General features: G+C 38.5%; 1 protein-coding gene across 2 annotated transcripts; it reads right to left on the bottom strand.

The window, feature by feature from the left end:
• Positions 1–8376: 8376 nt before the first annotated feature.
• LOC115233809 (serine/arginine repetitive matrix protein 2-like) lies at positions 8377–20430 on the bottom strand. Of its 2 annotated transcripts, none has more exons than XM_029804406.1 (4): positions 19945–20430; positions 16267–16398; positions 15143–15690; positions 8377–13817 (listed from the first exon to the last, which is right to left on the bottom strand). In XM_029804406.1, exons 1-4 carry the CDS (start codon positions 19955–19957, stop codon positions 11973–11975), a joined length of 2538 nt encoding a protein of 845 aa, XP_029660266.1. In that variant the 5' UTR covers positions 19958–20430; the 3' UTR covers positions 8377–11972. The 2 variants fall into 2 exon arrangements, with proteins under 2 accessions (XP_029660266.1, XP_029660265.1); XM_029804405.1 differs by lacking the exon at positions 19945–20430 and adding an exon at positions 16959–17900.
• Between the last annotated feature and the right edge of the window lie 504 nt (positions 20431–20934).

The following is a 20934-nucleotide window of genomic DNA, read 5'->3' as shown; positions in this document are numbered from 1 at the left end:
GTTTGTGTGTCCTCTTCCTCTCTTCTCTAGGATCTCGCGAGAATCATATTATCTAAATATACGAATCGAGGTCGGTTGCATCAACATCGAGTTCGGAGCTCCCTCCTATTCTTTTTTGGATCTTCCGGTTAAATAAATTTCTTCTTTCTCTGTCTGCATTGCACGGATATAACACGTCCATTAAGCTGGCATAGCCACAATTTAATGAAACGCATACATGAGATTTCAGAATGTTTCGTTGCTACTAATTTTTGGCCTCCTTCCTGATTTTGTTCCAACTGTTTTGTTAAGAATAATTGTTATGCTAATTAATCTTCTTATCTTGAAGGTACAGGTGTACGAAAAAAAATTGAAAATTGAAGACAAATATAGTGTGTGTACTTGAATAGTATTTTTTTATAGTCTCTTTATATTTAGTCTCTAAATTATGGTTCAATTATCAGACTCTACAGAGAACAGTCCTTCAAACAGTATGGAGGCAAGCGCTATGACCGCGCGTAATAATGGAGATGCCGAGATGAATAGAGTGCGTGGAACAAATTCATGAAATGGAACGCAAATAGAAATACAAATTGCTTACGATATAAATTATAACAACAAAATCTCGTAATAGAATTAAAAAGAGTCATGGCACACAATAATTTTAATTAATAAGAATTCGTCTATGTGTGTTTGCCCCTTCAGTGTTTTTACTGTCGCAATAGACATTTGTTATATGTCATTTCTCGATTTTTTATTTTAATAATTCGTAAAGTAGTAGCTAGTGTAATATAACTCGGATCGAACGGAAACCGGAACTAATAATTGCATTCTATAATTCTTTCTACGGTGATTAATTAAACACGAATCATGCTGCGATTACTGTATTATATCACTCAAAAAAGTGGTATAAATCTAAAACAATTAAAATTATTGTTCGATTCTTTTTATTTATTTATAAATCACGATTAATCTTTTAAATATAAATCTTCTGGCAAAAAATCATTGAAACGAGTAATTTGTTAATCACTTCCACAATTTACACGATTTGCAGTCTTCTAAATCTTTACTAAATAAACATAGATAGAAGAAAAAAACGTGTAAATGTATAAAGTTTTATATACTATTGTACAATTATAATCGAAATATCCGGTCTATCGCGAAAGCTTTCCGTTGATTATGACAGGAAACTATGTCCCGCCCCATTATAATGCGTAATCTTCCAATCCCGATCCACTCTCCCTATGTTTGTATGTGTGTGTGTATGTATGCGTGATCGTTATTTGAAGAATACCGACTATCCTTCCCCCCTCTTTTACGGTCGGAGGCCGACAAATATCCTGGGCACGGTACCGTGCCCTTGCTTCTCTTGTCTTCCTAGAGGCTTATTGTCCTGAAGTTTTTTCTTTGAGAAGCTTTTCAGAAGGACTCTCTTTTTCTCTCTCTCTGTCTCTCCATATTACGAAAATTTGTACGGGATGGTCGGTCATCGCCGGGACGAGTGAGGAACGCAGCGAATGAGACGCTACCCTGAGACCGGGGGGGCACGCAATCTCTCTTCGTCTTGGCCCTTTCTCTAAGCGCGTATCGTTCCGCGAATCGTCGTTCCCTTCGTCCCGCGTGTAACCTGTATAGGTGACGATGACGCGTGGGCGGCTCCTCCATCCGGCCGAGGCATGTGTGTGCGCGCGCGCACGCGCGCGCGAGTGTGCGTGCGCGCGTATGTACGCCGGTACGTACACGTGTGTGTGTGCGTGCGTGCGTGCGCGCGCGCCGGAACTCGCAGTGAGCCTGCGCCGCGCGATATCGGTCGATAGAAACGGCTCTTTCGGGAAACGCTCCACGTGCCTCTTCGCCGAGGAAGAAGCGGGGGTGTCGACTCGAAAAAAAAATAGTTCCCTTTTTCTCCTATCGCGAGAGAGAGAGAGAGAGAGAGAGAGAGAGGACACGCGTGATCTAGGGAAGGATAAATTCGGTCTCACTCTTCATCTCTCTATTCTTTTCCGCCGAGTCATCGCTGATCCGGCGCGAATAGGCGAGCAATCTTGCATGCACGAAGGCGGTAGCGAGGATGCGAGAGCGCGTATCGATTCATCCGTCCTGCCACTGATTTTAGGACAAAGTCGCGCCGCGACTCCGCCTCGCTCGACTCTCCTGTCGCGCGACTAGGGAGACCGATATTGGAGAGCGTGGTGGAGGGAAGACGTCGCGAGTGCCTCGTCGTTTAATCCTTTAGCACGCTGCTTCGCCTATGACGTGACGCGAAATATATGTATATACGAGAGATATATATTTATAGAAATATAACTGCTTTTATCTGATCGATCCGTTTTCAACAGGAAACTTGTAATAAGAGTAGTATCTATGTACGATGATATAATTGAATTAATGCCTAATTAATGAATTGTAAATTAATTAATGAAATTAATTAAGTGAACTTCTGGCAAACATTCATATATATTGTTCTTATCTCTTCACCAGGTAACCAGACCTCCCGCAGACTATGATCTTACAAAAGCGCACATACAATAAGTCTTATTGATTCATCGATTCCAGTTTTTTTCTTAAGAACCACGATGCGATCGTTTGATTCGCGGCGAGGACAATTCAACAATGATCGGAGTTTAAATTAGCTTCGAACAGGAATGATTATTCCAACATGGAAGTTTATTCCTCGTCGCTTAGATAAGCTTCATCGCTTTATTGAAATTCTGTCGATTAATAATGAATTTTTTGAAAATTTCCTGCGCGAAAATTTGGAAACTGTGCAATCATTAGACAGGGAATCAAATGAGGGGGAACGTTGAACCGAAGAACGATCGAATATCGAAATACACGAAGAAGATCGTGCGTGTCAAAGCCCAGTTCGCCTACGCGTAAACCGCTCGGATAAGACCGAGGCAGCGGCCTGTGCGTCTTCGCACAGGAGGGGAAGGGAGAGCGGGCAGGCTTTCGCATTCCCCGGAGCCCCTCCTGGCGCGAGGGTACATTATTCATTCTCCACTACACCCGCAGGCATTTACGAGGGGTGCGCCGTGTGCGTGTTCCGCGTCCGTGTATGCGTATCCGCGCGAGTAGATCGGTATACGCGTCCGTGCGTACGATCCCGACGAGGGGGGTAGGTCGAGGAGAAAGAAGAAGAAGACCTCCACATTGTGGGGAGTGGTGGCGGAAAGGGTGGCGGCATTACGTTCATGGAAGAGGAGGGAGGGGGTGAGGAGAGACGGGAGATGCCGAAATCCCGAGGATTGCCCGCCAATGGGAAGAAGCGAGATGGGGCGCGAGCGAACGAGAGGGAGATAGTTTGCGCGCGATATCCCTTACACACGATGAGGGGATGTCGTTCTCGTCGAGCGATAAGTGTTCTTCGATCTTCGAAGTAGGAGATGTATAAACTGTCAAGTTAGGATCAATTCGAGAGATCCTGCTCCCTCGATATTCGAATCATTGAAGTTTCCCCGAAAGATTTTGCTTTATTTCAACTTCAACTTTTAAATTTTATATCGTGTAATAAGTCTATTTATTATAAAATATTTGAAATCATCTTATAATCGATTTAATAAAATCAAATTATCACTAATACCAGTAATATTAATATAATCTAGAATCTCTCGATATCAACATCGATAAAGATTGCACGTATAAATCTCGTCGCTGACCTTGGATTTATCAGGAAAAAAAATTTAAGATCTGTACCGCGTTGTGTAACCGCGCCTTGTTCTCGCCCCGAACGCGCTCAGCCCTCTTCACTTCCGACGCACTTCCCCGGGGAGGCTGCAGCCAATCAGCGACCGAGCTCCGCGGCCGCAGGCTGACTCTCTTGCGTCTAATGTAAGTTGTCGAAAATACAGGCATCGCGCGGCGTATATACTTTGTACATGTACCTCTTCCTCCCCCCCTCCCCCCTCCCCCGATAATACAGGTCTTCCACTTCAAACGTATAATTGACTCATCCTTCTGGCTACCTGTGTCGACAATCCGATGGAGGAGGGAAGGATAAAGATATTGTCTGATTTTCTACCATCCTGATCGAGACCTGCTACTACAACGTGTTCCATGAGTTTTACATTATCCTAAGAATGTGTGTGTCGGCGTGCGATCGATGATGATCACGTATCGATTACATATTTGTAATCAGCAGAGAGAGATTGCGGATCATTTTGCCATAGAAAGGGAAAGTAGATTGACGTTTTTTAGAGGATCGTAAAATGTCGGCGATCGATCATATCGTTCACGTATCAGCGAAAAGGTTATGGGTTACACTTTTCATCTCACATATCATAAATAATCTCGATAACTTTTGGGAAATTATAAAATGTCGGCGATCAATCTTTTAAAGATGGACATTGCGAAAGATATTTTTTTATTAATGGATAAGTAAATTATTTTAATTGTTATATATCTGATGTATTTCAAGCCCCAAGAGAGAAAAATGCACACGATAAATTAAAATTTGACGAATGTTGAAATTTATATCTCTACGTAATCCTATCAAAAAAATCATCAAAGATGAATCGATAGAATATATTTATTAATTAATGATACGTATATTCGTTCATCAAGTATCAATCGCTAAACGATGATGATAAAATCACTCAGCAATCTGTGACGTCTGCGCATTCCAAGCCCAACCTTGTATTCGCCATTTTCACGCTCGGTACGAGATCAAGTTTCCACGAAACGCGTTATTATTTTACGCGTACGGATTTCTACGAAATAAATTCTTACGCATAATTTTCAGACAAAAAACATTATTTAAGGCTAGATCGAGAAAGATTACATTTTCGTGCAACTTCATATATAATACAGATTTTATAAAGCTATTCTTACGAAATTACTCGGCCAGCGAACAAGCAAGTTTTTTTAAAATAAAAAATCGAAACAAATAATAATACAATGATTTTTCTTAAACAGATTATATCAACAACAGAATATTATATTTATCGTAAATTGATTGAAGGGAGTGATATATATTTATTATTCACGTTTATCTACCAATGCAAGGATGAGTGATTGAAATCAGTCTCACACATGTAAGATACATTTTATATTTCATTCACGAGCAATAATCCTACAATGTCTACAATGCGATATGACTTCCAACTCAAAACAAAACGATGGGACGTAGATGCTAATAAATACGCGCAACGATTGCCGCCATTCATTTATTCATTCGGCATTTAATTTTTCGCTCTCGTTAAATTAAATTTGACAATTTAGTTAACATTGAAGATCACACACGTGGCGCAATATACATATTCCTCTCGTCGATTAGAACACTCGAACCATCAACAATATTCGATAATATTATATAGTGTATTTATACACGCGCTTTTGCACGCATCGCAAAATCGATTTTCACCAACTCTTGTCCTCAATTTTGATTTTAGGAGCTGCTAGTACCGTTCTCTAAATTTTCTTGGGAGTCCTTGGCCGTTTCAAGTATATAACTCTCTCTCACGCGCCATTGCTACGACACTCTTGGTGTACATACACATACGCATACGGTTAGGAAACCTAGTTTAGGATACTATACTTGTGTATTTACTCTAATATTTATGTTCGGTTAATTATACGAAATCTCTTGCCATTTATACGGAAAGAATTGTGCACGATGTTGATTTTAAACGGCGATGGATATCGGTTTATATGGATATCTAAAAAGTTGATATCAATATCTATTAAAATTAATCAATATCTATCTTGATATGAACAAAGATAAATTTTTATAATATTCATTGACCACCTAGTCGCATACCACAAGTACAGATAATAGAAAATACGCAAACATATTGTTCCTCATTTGGCATTGCATCTATCGTAATCATTATGATGATTATACTATAGGTAATACTAGGCAATTCTCTCGAACGGACATGTCCGGAATACTATATAATATGACACGCTTATGATTCACAATAATAGGTTTGATAATTATAACACGGAAAAAAAATTTTTTGCTACCATAGCTAATTATGGTTTGCAAAATAAATTTCTAAACTGCAGCAAAACGATATGCTGTTGTACCTAATAAATAGGTATCACAGCTAAGATGTTCGCTGTTGCACCTAATAAATAGGTGTCACAGCTAAGATGTTCGCTGTCCATATATTACGACTGAAATCTAGTTACCACACGCAGTTTTTAGCTACGGCAGCTAATTTTTTTTTTCCGTGTAAGAATCTCATTAAGTGAAGGAGGGGGTTCTCTCAGAGATTTTTGGTTCTCGCAAATGAAGCCCTTTCTCGATTTACTATCATGTACGTCTTCATATATAATGTATATATATGAGATCATTATTAATAATTTAATGGCGTATTAGATTTTTGTATAGGAAATTTTTTTGCCGAACTGATTTCTTGACATTTGTGAAAGAAAGTAGGAAGAGAGCAACGCGTATCGCGGCTAGCGATGAATCTTACATTATTAATCCCTTATTGTAGCGCGATTATATATCGCATGTATCTACGAATATCATTATTATTCGCTATTCGTTACTATTTGTATTAAATCGACTATTGCGGTAATTGATGAGTGAGATTATGATGGATTATGAGAAGAATAGGAGAATCGCACAAAATTCTCTCTTAATATAATATACATCGAAATGTATTTTTTTTTCTTTTTCATTTTCTCGCGGTTGACAGGATTTGTGAGAAGTTATGTCAAAGATTTCCTTTTGGTTGTCCTTTATCAACAAACGGTCATATGACAATAAAGGACACATGACAATGAAAGCAAACAACTGTATGTTCCTCTTTGTATGTAAAAAAAAAAAGTTGCGTGTTAACTAGCTTTTGTAAAAATTTTCAAATTTTACTTATACTCACATTATATGTATACCATACCACTGGCGTGATTTCAATACATAGATAAAAATCGCTCGGCTTGTATTTTCTATTTTTCGACAGATTTTTATTATCGCGACGCGACAATCTCGTGAGATAACAAACGCGCGTTTTTTCGCGATTACTAAAAAACGCGATAGAAAAATAGCTTTGAGAAATCTGGGTCCCTCTATGAATCTATCGCGAATGAAAGTGAAAACCGGCTGTGACTCCCGTTCGCAAAGAGAATGGCAGTTTTGAAACTTTATTCTTCCTTTCTTTTTTACATTGTCAAAAGCGCTTTCACGTCGCGACGAATTTACGCGACGATTAATTGACTTGATCTTGTTACGGGAAATCAAAGATTGTTCTTTCTCACTATTAACGGTAGTCTTCAATTTTCCTTTTTTCTTTTCCCTGACCTTATTTATTAACCGTCCTCTTCTCGTTTTTCTTTCCCACCTTTTATCATGTTGTTCTGCTCGTTAAAGCGTCGCTCTTTTCGTATTTGTTCCGTTTATTCGTCGATGCTTTTTCTTTCAACAAGTCCAATTTTTCTTGGTTGATGTGTGTATGTATTTGTGCGTTGATATTTTTAGAGCAATGTCACTCGTAGTCTTGCATAGTTCCACCATATTTAATCTTTTATATTAAAAAATGGTTTTTTTTCAAGAGGAAATTTATTTGCATTATTAATTTACTTATCGTAATTATTGTAATTATTATCACTGCTGTAATATAAAGAGACATATACATATATATATATAAATACATAAAAATATATTTATAACAATAAACATAGAAGAAAAATTCGTAAAAATAAATACCAAGTGTCTATTCGGATTTACGTTATTTGACATTTAAATCTTTCAATTCTGCTTATAAATAAATAAATTATATAATATTAAAATTTTTAATTGTATATGTTCGATTTTGAAGACTTTTCAGATCTCATTTTAGTTTGCATTACAAAAAGGTTATTTGCTCAAAAGTATAAATATTATCAAATTTGTAATACTATCTGTATGTGTATATGTGTATGGCGTCTAATAAATGTCTGTGTAGGTATAGATTTTCATTTCAAATTTTTAACTAGAGAATAAAGAAACAAAATGATATATCAGTTTATGTATGTGTGACGCTTTTTCTTTATAAATTTTTGTTCATTAATATTAAAAAAAATTATTTCCCTCGAAATTTAGTAAAACTAAACAAAAAAGCGCACACATTACATAAAGTTTTTAAATTTACGTACACGTTTTGGCACAATGGGAATGATGCAAGTACGAGAGAGATTATCTGTTGTAAGATTTCGTGCAAATAATTGCAACATATATACATATCTCTATACAGTATATTATACTTTACTATTGAAGCAAATCTCTCTCTAGAGGTTCAGAGAACTCTACGTAAATATAAAAGTGTCGACTTTATGATCTATAAATTCATTAAGATATGTCATATCATGTGTTTGTTGTTGTAAACCATCTATCATCATTATCTTTGTATAAAAAGGGCTTAAAAATTACAACATGAACGTCAAGGAAGCAACCGTTCAAGGAAATTTAAGACCACTTCGAACAATTTATTATCGAATACGCATTTTTATTTTCAATTAGTAAGTAATTATAGTCCGTCTCGCGTGTGCGATTTCGCTACGTATGAATTTCAATGCACGAATTAGCAAAGCGATTACATCGACTGTATCTTATATCGCAAGCACGTGAAAGGAAGCAACGGTTTTAACGAATGCTCTTCCGTCTTTTATCATTCGCTGCGGTTCGCACCTTAAAATGTAACGATCGTTTGCGTACCAGACATTTTTTGATATTCATTCAATCAATCTCCCAACGTTAAAGCATAATTTTACATTATGTGGATTAATTTACGCTATTCGCCATCCGATGCTATATACTTTGCAATTGGTCGTTCTCTTTTGAAGTTTACGAGAATTCTTATTCCAGAGAGTATTACATAATTCATGACTCAGTGATTTATTTCCGTAATATATGACCATTTATTCCAGATGCTGGCATTTATTTTTTATTAAAACACTCGACATTCCGTTATATGAAATTTATTTTGAAGTTTTTAAAAAACTTGATAAAGGAGCTTCTCACAAATAGATCCACTCGAATAAATTTCTCAGATTTTTTTTATTTTTAATGCTTAGATTTGCTATATCCATTTTTCTAACTCAATATCCAAAGAAATATTATGAACAGAAGAGAAGTTCGCTTCTGTATACCATATATGAACGCGCATACTATGAATCATCTTAATAGAAAAGATACAAAACGCATATCGCTCGAATTTTGAAAGAGTTAAACAAGATTCGCTAAAAAAAGATTTAATTTCTTTAAATGTGTATGCGGTGTGAAATTTTCAACTTTTCGGTCCGACTTGTCAAGAGTCAATTTAAAAAGCCTAAACCCTTGTCAGTCGAAAGACCATTTTTTTTTTGGTCATCGTCGCGCAAATTAAAGTTTGAGCGACGCTCGTGCGCTTAGAGAAATCTCTTGCGACATTTTTTTTCTTTTTTTTTTTGTAAATTCCACAAAAATGTGCTGTTACAAAAACATCTTGTCTCCCTCTACGTCTATATATAACGCTACAGAGTCCCCCCCCATCGGGGAATCACAAATCACGCAATTCGTATGTGTGTCTATACGATTATCTACCTACCTACCTACCTTTAATAAACTCGGCGATGTGTTAGCTCGCCGAGTGATAGATCGATTATACGATTACGTTACGTTACACGGTCATTAAATTGCACTAATACATTGCACACGTTCTCTGGCGTTCTCTTTGGCATCTCTACAAATTATTACATGTAGGTATATTTCGCTAATTGTAGGTTCTGAAGAGAGAGAGAAAGAAAGAAAGAAAGAGAGAGAGAGAGAGAGAGAGAAACAGAGAAAGAGAGAGAGAGAGAAAGAGAAGGAGAAATATATCGCCCGACATATATAAATAGGCCCGTGCGAACATTCGAGAAAAACGCATTTTCTCATTTTTCGCCTCGGATAGATCTCCTGAGGATAATATTGACGTAATATACACGAACAGGATGTAACCGTCCTTTTGTATAATACGATCGGATTTCGTTATGTTATTTACTTACACATCTTTGGAATCTTGTATAAACCCAAGATTAACTCGAGATTATTCGATTACACGTGTATCATTGTATAGCTATTTCTAACTATCTCGAATGTGTGTTTCCAACAAAAACAAATATTTCAAAAATATTCTACACGCACACAATTAAATCAACAAACAGGCAACTAAAATAATTCAACAATTATAAATATATGTAATAATAGATAAAATCGCAAGGAACTTTTTTAATCAACTGAAATGTAATCCTCTTCTGGTAAGATGAAGATATTTGAATATAAGATATAAGGTATTTTAATTAAAATATGTGTGTATAACGAAAATTCGAGACATGCTCGGCTCATTGATGACGATCGCCTCGGGGGAATTTTATCTATTTGATAAAATAGATAAATTAATAAAATATTAATAAAATAATATTAATAAAATAGATATATTGTTTTATCTATTTGATAAAATAGATAAAATAATATAAATATTAAACTTACTATACACACAAAAATCTCTTGGACTACTCGCGCGAATCAGACTCCAGCTCTTTGCTTGCTTCTCGCAAATTCGGAGTACTTGCATGGTCCTATCGCAGGGGAACAACGGATAATTTTATACATATATATAAAATTATCTGTCATTTTATATATGCTGACTAATTCGTCCCTGAATATCGTATACAGCGACGTTACGGATTTTCCTCGCGAAAGTTTTCGTTTGTCAGATCGATCCGTTGGTAACCATAGTAAGAGTATAGACCGCGACGCAGATCAGACATACATTATTACAGTGTCGTACAGTTTTGATACATCAAGGTAACAATAATCGGACAAATAATCGATGTGATTTATTTTCTCCTCCCCTCAAAGAACAACGGCGTAATCAGATCGAAAGTACAGACGATTGTGCGCTTCCTACATATGTATATACTTACAAAGGTTCTTCTATACTCACTCCTAATGTGGATACCAGAGTATAAGACGATTGTGTTTTAAGATAAAACTTTGTCTATAATATTCTCACCTCTTTGATTTTCGTCGAGATAGCAATAGAATCTCGGAAAAATTTCAACTAGAATATCGAATATTAACATGTTCGCAATACACAGAGCTATAAATATTTCCTATGAATCGTTTCTTTCAAGTTTCGATATTTATATATATTTAGGAACACACGATTTAAAACCAGTGCGGGCCAATTGTTCCGCAATCATCTTTATCCATGAATTTTTCGAAAAATTTCAAGACATTTCGATTTTTCGTTAATAAAAATATGCTTGAATGACTTTTCTCGATATTGGATAATTTTTAACATCCGAGCGATCTCAAGATCCGAGTTTAAAATTTCATGAAAGCAAGAAATTCACTTGTAATTAATTAAGGAATGAGGTTTACCTTAATTGTCAAAGAATGAGGTTTTATTATCTATTCGCGTCCGCGAAGCTTAGCTCGCGAAAAGTTGGTCCATTTTCAATCACTTATAATTTAAAAACTATTTATACTTGAGCACATGTGCTTTTTTTTATATAGAAGAAATTTGTCTTTAAATTCCACAAAAATTATGTACCTAAAGTTTATCGGGAATATCTTGTATCTGCGAACACCTGTTTTCAAGCTAAGACCTCAGCATTAGATAGGGGGGATTAGATAGTTCGTTAGACATATATATTAAAAGGGTGCTTGCCCCGATAAAGATAATACTTACGAGCATCAATATCCCGACTGTCGTGCAATTTCTTACGTATCAGATACTCGTAGTATCTTTTATTTCAACGAGCAATTTCACGAATGGGAAGTCATATCGGTGTATCACTGCGATGAAATCGTCTTTCCAAATCAATCTGATTACGTGTCATGAGCGAGCGAGTCGTCGGAAAAAAACGAGGATAAAATAATAGTAACATATAGCCTTTGGATTTTGGTCTAGAACTTCCATCCTTCATCTCCTGACATCGGAATTTAACGATGGAGATGGGAGAAAGAAAAAAGAAACAGGGAGAAGACGAAGGAGGCGGAAGAGAGAAGGGATAGATTACGACGATTAAGAGACATAGATTTACAACGGCGGCTGTTGGGAGACCGCGTTGAAGTAACTGGCCCTCTGGTTACGATACTGGGAGGCCACGACCGCTTGGGGATTCGGGATATGCCGGACGCCGAGATTGGGTTTGATCTTCATGTTGAAGCCGGGGATGCGCTGATGCAGCTGCGGTATCCGCAGGGCGACCTTGCTGGGGGTGGCGTGAAGGTTCCCGGAAGCTAACGCGAGCGGCTCCGGGTTCTTCTCGGTCAGACAACCACTCAGGCGGGATACCGCGACGTCCGAGAGGGTCCTCAGATTCAACTCTTGCTGTCCCCGGCCACGCTGCTGATCCAGTTCCTTGGATTTGCGGAAAAAGCTGCTGGCGCCGCTGATGGCGGGTCGCCCAGGTGGTCTCGACGACGGCAACGACGACGATAACGACGGCATTGAGGAAGAGGGTGAGGAGGACGAGGAAGAGGACGAGGAAGAGGAAGAGGACGAGGAGGAAGAGGGAGACGAGGAAGATGAAAAGGTAGCCGGCTGTCCGCTACCGGGCAACGTAGCCGACAGGTCGAGGACGTTATCGTTGACAGTGGTGCCGCCGCTACTGAGGTCCAATGGCGTCTCGTACTTGGACGTGGTGTTCGATACCACCAGCACGCCGCTGGTCGCGGCAAAACCGGACGGTTTGGCGACGCGCAGAGGCGCCAACGGCGGCGGTTCCTTCTTCTTCGGCGCGGATATGGAAACGGGGATGGGAGCGGATGTCGGCGTGCTGACAACGGACGACGCCCGTTCCTCCTTCGTCTTGGACATGATGCTCTTGAGCGCGTCGCGCATCTGCTTCTCCGCCAGCAGACTCCGCACGCGGTTTGCCTTGCTCTCGCGCAACTGCTTCTCCAATTTTTCGCGGTCCATACTGTCCGTCTTGTCGGCGCCGCTCTGCGCGCGTTGCTTCGCCGTCTTGTTGCCACCGGCCTCGTTGATAGCGACCAAGCCTAGTCGCCGAAGAATCTCCTCGTCCTTCTTCGGTTTTTCCGGCTCGCCATTATTCTCCGATGTATTATTCGACGGTTCCGCTTCTTTTTTGCCAGTCATCCTATCCGCCGCGACGTCCTCGTTCTGATTGCTGATATTCTGTGCGATACGGACGACTTCGTCGGGAATGCTGTCTATGATGTCCTCGATCGTTTCCTCCGTTTCTATAGCGGCGCACTCTTTGGGTCCGACTTCCTCCCGCGCCAGCGAGCTCGCCTTCGATCGTTGCTGACCGATCGCTTTGATCTTCTCGCGTCTAACCGCCCGCATTTGCAGCAACTTCTCTTTCGTTTGATTACCTGCGCCGACACTCCCGGCTCCGCCACCTGTTGCCGTGCCAGAGGTGATCCTCGGAGGACAAGGTGTCAGGCGGACCTTGAGCTTTAGCAGATCCTCTCGCGGCGTGGTGGTGATTTCCGCGATCACCCTCTTGTTTCGTCGCTTGCGTCGCTTCCGGTGCTCCAGCCTCGTCAGATCCTTGCTCTTCGCGCTTTCCGCTGACTGATGATGATTGCTCGGTGCAAGTCCGCCGGTTGGGGGATCCGGGGCACGCATGACGGGCGTCACCTCGCAGCGCGGCTTCTTCGTTTTTGTCTCCTTGTCGCGGACATCGACATTCGTTTCGAGAACGCGGGGGGGTTCTGCGGCGCGAGGTTCCGCTTCCGGTTCGCGACTGAGCTTGGGACTAGGTGGAGGGGTTGGCGGACGTTGCATGTTCTCGATCGCCGCCGGGCCGTCTTTCGTCGCATCGTCTTTGCACGACGAGGGAACCTTTAACGTCGAACTTTTAACCATCTCCTCTTTTCGTAACACCCGGTAGAACAGCCTCATCGGTGCTTCCTGCAACAGACGAGCCATCGCGCCGCCATTCATAAAGCCTTTTTGGCACCGCCGGCCAGTCAGGCTTGCTTTTAGCAAACAAAGGACTCGCATGGGGAGTTTCTAGACTTAAGATAATTAGATGAATGGCCTTCATTGTAAAAGCAGTTCTCTAAGGGAAAGTGAATGATTATAAAGAGAAAAAAATACCATAAAATCTTATGTTCAATGGCACCCAAAGTATTCACACAATTGCAAGCCTAACTTCTCAGAAGAATTATTTGTTAAAAATTTCTATTATTTGTGATATTAAATATTTCTATTATTATTATTATCTATTATTTATATTATTAGATTTAGATTTCACTATATTTATCTCCATGAAAGAAAGTTTTTCAGCCAAAAATAATGAATATTAAAAATATTAAATAAATATAAAACATAAATAGAAAATGTACAAAAATAAATACAAGATTAGATTAAAGCAATAATACTTTAATAATACTTAATAATACTTTAATAATACTTTTTTAAAATTGTTAATAAAGTAGTATTGAAAAACTGTAAGAATATCCCCAAAAGTCTTATTATTATATTTTTCTTTGATGCATCAAATTGTCCATCTATTTAAGAATAAAAAAGACAATTTTACAAAAACTAAGTTATCAGAAAAAATTTTCCACAAAACCTTTGCTAATTAAAAAAATATAATAATTTTTTCTTTTTAAAGAATAAGAAATTCTTTTGTGGAAATATATTTTTAAATAGGTCCCCTAAAGCCTTAGAGCATAAGGATTTATATTCGGTCGGCTTAAAGTCAGTTCTGCTTTTAAGAGATTTCTGACAAATACATTTTTTTTTCTTTAAAACCTATTAAAATTATGAGGACGATTATCCTCTTTTAATAGAATGAAAGATATTGTTAAAAAATGCAAAACTGCGATTTGTGGAAAGAATAAATAAATAAAAATAGATTTTTTTTAAGTTTTAGAAAAATTCTTTGAAAGATTTAACGATAAACAAATATATTCGAGCCGGTACGAGTCTTCAAATTCAGATAAATTAATACAAAATTTGAAATCAAATCTAAAAATGCGGTTGAATGATCTTTGGAGAGTTGCAGTAGAGAATGCCGCCTTTTCAAGATTTACAAAAGCAAAGAAACTGAACGTGGGTCATGCGTTTATTTTCGGGGTTCGATTTATCATACGCAGATAATTATTTTTTTTTTGTCTGGTAGCACGTAGGTATCAATATTTAAAGGTTAATACAGATTTAGTCCGCAATTAGAATCTATAAAACGGATCGATCGCCCACCGTATATCAAACTGAATCGTTAAACTCACCCTCTCCCATCGAAATATGCAAGCGAGATCCAGGAGCGTCCAAGACGGATCGAGCGGGCGCATATTCTCGTCATCGGGATGCTGGTACATAATCTCTATCCTGTTATTGACGCCGTTGACGCTGGCGTTAGCCTCTTCCCATCCTCTCTTCAGCATCAGCAGCCTTACCAGATGACGCACCGTCACGGCGGCCGGGCACTTGAGATACCGCGTCGATATTCCCGATACTTCGTCGTTCTTCGACGAGTCGCAAGTATCCTCCTTCGTCTCGTTCTCCGCGTCCGTCACCTCTCGTAGGCTCAGACTAACCAAGTCCTCCACGGTGAGATCGAGGGCGCCCACGGGCGATGCCAGGGGCGGGCATTGAGGATTCACCAGACGGAAGTGACGTCTGCGCTCGAGCTCCGATCGGGAGAGACCGGGCACCGCGAGATACACGAGCCGTTGGAGCCGCGTGTCGGGCAGAAGCGGCGGGGAAGCCGCGACGTTGCACACGGGACACGCGCGGGCGCCGCTACTCAGACGTCGAACGATGCAACCTCTGCAAACTGACGATACGCATTCGCGACGTGAAGGAGACGGAATTGTATTCCGAAATAGATAGGATCGATTCGAGTGATATTTTTTTTAATAATTTGTTTTATATAAATATTTTACGCGATAATAAATTGTGAAATAAATCATCTACTTCAGGAAAGGTAATATAAAAGGACATAATTCGTATAATTTTAAGGTTTGTATACAGAAAAAATGTTTTATGAATAAATTTATCTTTATATATACATATATATATACATAAATGTGTATTTATGTATATATATATGTATGTATAAAGTGTCAGCTGTAAGCTACAAAATATGGTATTTTATTGAAGAAAGCACATCGATCTATCAAAAATAATGATCTCGAGAGAGAGAAGAAAAAGAAAAGGTGAGAGAAAAGAAGAGGGAGAAGGGCGGGAGAGAGAAAAAGGAGACAAAGAGAAAAAAAAATTCTTTCGGTATCTTAAAAGTACACAAATTATGTCAACGAACGAATATTTTGTCACATACTGTGCTTCTTATAACACTCTCTACGGTTAATGAGAAGAAATAATAGCCATGCTGTGTGTACAAAATACTAACAGGAGTGCAGGCATTCCACAAGAGTTGTAGCGTCTATGAGATATCCTCCGCACAGAGGACACACGATATGTTCATTCAAGTCTTTGACTAGTGGCTTCTCCTTTTTCTTTGCCTCCATATTGATAATCGGTGCTGAAACAGATGTGCCAATTGATTGTTAATCATCCATCACGAACGATACAGCTGGCATATATAGAATATTAACATGTGCTCGATAATTATTCTTTAACCTTCAATTTCATTTAACAACGAAAATATCATGTTGCTTGATGTAATATAATATTGACGTGTAAATTTTTTATGTGTAAACAAGTTGATCTACTTCCGACGAATAACAGAAACAAATATATGTATATATATGATTATTTTATATCTTTTAAACAAAATAAATAGAGCGCGTATAAAAATTTTGTCTCGTTTTCTCAAAACAATAAATAACAATAAATGACAATCTTTTGGATATAATATTGGACTAAAATACTGCATTTTATTACATTCTTACATGTTCTTATTCTAATTTTCACTTTACACTTAAAATTTTTTATAACTTCATAAGTCAAGTTTTGCAAGAGACCTTTCTGTAAACAAATCACTACATAATTTCTTCAATCTTTCAATAAAAATAGAGAATAAAAAAAATTATATATATATAATCTATATAAAAATTAAAAATTAAATAAGAAACAACTTACAAAACTTGAAGACTGGAAATATCAAAACAGAAACTTTAAAACCAGAAACAAATGTCACACAATATATTGTTGGATATTCCAACACAGAGTTCATCTGTAAATACGTCGTGCGACACTCTCACGATGCGCGCATCTCGACGGTGACTACGATAAGACGCGTAATCAGTAGTGCGAACTGTCGTTCGTGCATCCGCGCAAACGCGTGCACACAGCGCACGCGGATCGCGGTACGACAATCCGTTGCAGCGACGCGCCGGCGCGACGCTCGTTCGCGCTCGAGACCGATGCACGCAGGCACGCACGATTTCCACGCGCATCGGTGCGCAATGCCGATGTGCGTACGTACGCGGACGAGGACGAGTGTGTCTGTCTCCCGCGGGGAGATCCCGGGGGAAATTCGTGCCGGCGTGGCCGAGACTTTAAGGTCTATCTCTTAAAGGGGATGGTTTCTCTCTCTCTCTCTCTCTTTCTCTTTCTCTCTTTCTCTCTCTCCGCAAGAGCCGGCGCGATACTTTCGTGCCGGTAACACGCGCCCGGACAACTCTGTACAGGTACGAGTATAAGTCCGTGTGTCGTCGTGTTTTTCTTCTTCGTGCGATCTTCGTCTCTTTCTCTTTCTCTCTCTTTTTCTTTCTCATGCGCCTACTCGACATCGGCGACAAGAATAGCCAAAGGCCGTAACGTACAAAGGAGAAACGTAAAAGCGATAAAACGAGAAGCAGTAATCACACAATCGACATTTTTTTTTTCTCGGTGTAACGTGTCACGAGCGATCGATTAATTAACAGAATTAGTAAGATAATGATTAATAAATATAGATGTCGTTTTTAGTATTTTTCAAGATTCTATAAAAAATAAAAATATTATCGTAAAGACGTATTATCAGAATATAATCGCATTCTTATAAAGAAATATAGAAACTATAAAAATGTAAAAATCTTATTTTTAGTCACTTGCATATCATCATTAAATAATTATATTACATGACCATATATCATATATCATATTTCATAAATATTACATGATTAAATGGTGTAAACACAATAATATATAATTCGTATCAACTCTATGATTATAAACGAAGAAAAATTTTCCAAGTACATATAATTGAATCAAATTATCCAGCTGTCAATTCTAAAGTATATTGTCATACTCTCGGCTTTATGATTATTTAAAAAGGATGTTAGAAATCGACTTTCGATCTTGACACTCTAAATATTCTATATGTTTTCTTTCTATTTCGGTATCAATACCGCCGTTAAATGTGACACTTGACTTCTGTGCTTATGCCTCTTATGCAAGTCCGCAAAAAGATATGGTTCGGTAGGTATTGTTCGTAACTATATCGAATTTTTGGAAAAGCTTCCATGGAATAACGAAACACTGTGCCGAATCCAGTGTGGTGGCATAATGGACGAGAGAGGTTAACGAACTTGTGTGAAAAGGAAAGTCGACCACCACCTGTGTCCATGGTGTATAACGTTGCACAGACGTGTACGAATCCGTGCGAAAGCGATTCTGGCCTGTGAATGATCCGTCAAGGCCGAACGTGCGAGGAGAGGGGATACGGCGTTCTTCGTCTCCTCCTCTCCCCACCCTTCCCGCCCCGCTATTCCCGTGAGAGAGCGAGAGAGAAAGAGAGGGTATATACGGGCGCCAACTCGCCAAGTCCAGAAAACGTTCCTTGCGTGCCGTGACTCGTCGGAAATCGAGTCACGTGTCATCGCTCGCCTCGGATAAACAAACTCGCGAGGTCAGACGAATTCGGATCGATCCCGAGACTCGTGTGTTGTCTATCGCGAAATGCCGAAAAAAAAAAACGATTCGTTCGAATAACGCGCATTCCTCTCTTTCACCGAAAGTCGGTCAAAAATGGCAAGAACAGCTGACCGAGAAGTTTTTGGTTTAGCAAATTCCGACTTGAATAAAAAAAAAAAAAAAATGTTAAATTGATGTTGTAATATCGTTATGAGAACAGTGTATAATATACATCGTAATTTTTAGTATTACTTAATTATATTAATTAATTAATTAAGAGTATTAATTAATTAAGATTAAGAATATTTATTAATTAAGATTAATTTTTGCCATTTCACAAAACGTTTCTTAAATGCAAAGTAATATGTCTCCAACATGATGTAATTTCTGACAATTATCTATCATTTATATCGAATGACTTTTAATATTATCATAATTATGAATGAGAGCGGTATTCCGAATTTATCCGATGAAAGCGGTTTATTTTTGTAAGGAAGTCGCGAATCTGACTGCACATAAAATTTATAACATGTAATATTTAATATATTAGAAGATATATTAAGACTAAAAATATGCACAATAAAATGGAATATATAATATGGATTCGTTAATAATTTTGTAAAAGATAACAAAAATAAATTTAATTGTAAAAGATAAAAAGAGTTTTTTTTTTTAATAGATAAAAAGGGTTTATTTTTAAAAGTTTTTTTTTTTTTTTAGATATTGTATGTGTGCGATATTGCAACGTATTAACATATTTTTTTAATACATGTAGTGCATTAATATATTCTTATTCGCAGCATTTTTTTAAAAGCATATTTTTAAAAGTTTTTTTTTTTTTTTTAAATATTGTATGTGTGCGATATTGCAACGTATTAACATATTTTTTTAATACATGTAGTGCATTAATATATTCTTATTCGCAGCATTTAATAAGAAAGCGCGTGCGCAGAATACATAACACTAAACACGTGACGCTTTGATTAGCTGCTTTAAAATTCAACTGTTTTTTGTGTCGAGTTAACAAGCGAACATCGGGCGAAACAAAATACGATAAATATATCTCCGACATCGAATACCTTAATCCGTCTATAGCATATTTTTACTTTCACGTGCATTTCACGGAATAAAAATAGTTTGTTTACGTTGTCACGCGCCGGCAAATACGTTTTAAGTAATACATATTTCTATCGTTCAGAAAAGAACGAAATATTTCAGTCGAACATACCATTCTTCTCCATTCGTACATCAGTCGTGTTACGTTATATCATTGCAACACGATAGGTAAATTATCACTCGCGATAACTATGGAGGAGGAGGTACATATATAACGTGTACCCGCACTATATCTTTCGTGTATTTTCTTACCACGAAAAAAAAAAAAAAAAAAGGAAACACCGCGCGTCCAATTGACTAGCACACGCACTCGAAAAGCGCCTTATCACTTCGTAAAGATCCAAAAGTGACGTCTGAGGCTCGAGGTCGCGAGCGTGCCCTCTCTCAGGTGGGAGACCATGCCTTTTATATTCCGACTATCATAATCCCCCTACTACCGTTACGGAGCGGGGCTTTACGGAGCTCCGCTATAGGAGTACACACCATAGCACTGCGCGTCACACATACCGAATTGGAGCCGCGCGGTATGTCACACCGATTCACGCGCGGACTATTCTGTAGAGAAAGAGAGAGAAGGAGAAAGAGAGAGCTACATGAATACCAGCAGAGTAGCTTACCAGCGTGTCCGAGGATATCGTCGTCGTCGTTGTCGTCAACGTCGTTCCCAACAGTGGAACGTAGCGGACGTGGCAACGACGGTGCGACGGCGATGGCAGCGGCGGCGGCGGCGGCGGCGGCGGCGGCGGCGGCTTGCAATGGAACGTTTATATAACGGAATATATTACCGGTTACGTAACGTGCGCGCGGGTGGCATAATATATATCCTAATAAGCGCATGTACATTGCATGCGCGCAAAGTAAATGTCATCGTTATTGAATTGCCGCTCAGTAATAAAAAACGGCGACGTTTATGTCGACTAAACTCTTGAGTAAAGGAACAAAAAAGCCATATTCCCCCTTTTCTTCATCCTCATAAATTCATTCTCTCACCCACACTCAATATTTTTCTCATGTCACAAATTTCTAAATTACTTACATTTTTTTTAAATATAAATTTGAACAATGTTACAATTTAGTGTAGGATTCATTCACAAATATTTTA

The sequence above is a fragment of the Formica exsecta genome, unplaced genomic scaffold (assembly GCF_003651465.1).
Source record: "Formica exsecta isolate Colony F162 unplaced genomic scaffold, ASM365146v1 scaffold191, whole genome shotgun sequence".
Lineage (NCBI taxonomy): Eukaryota > Metazoa > Arthropoda > Insecta > Hymenoptera > Formicidae > Formica > Formica exsecta.
The sequence above is the reverse complement of the archived record's forward strand: the minus strand, read 5'-3'. Positions and strand labels throughout refer to the sequence as shown.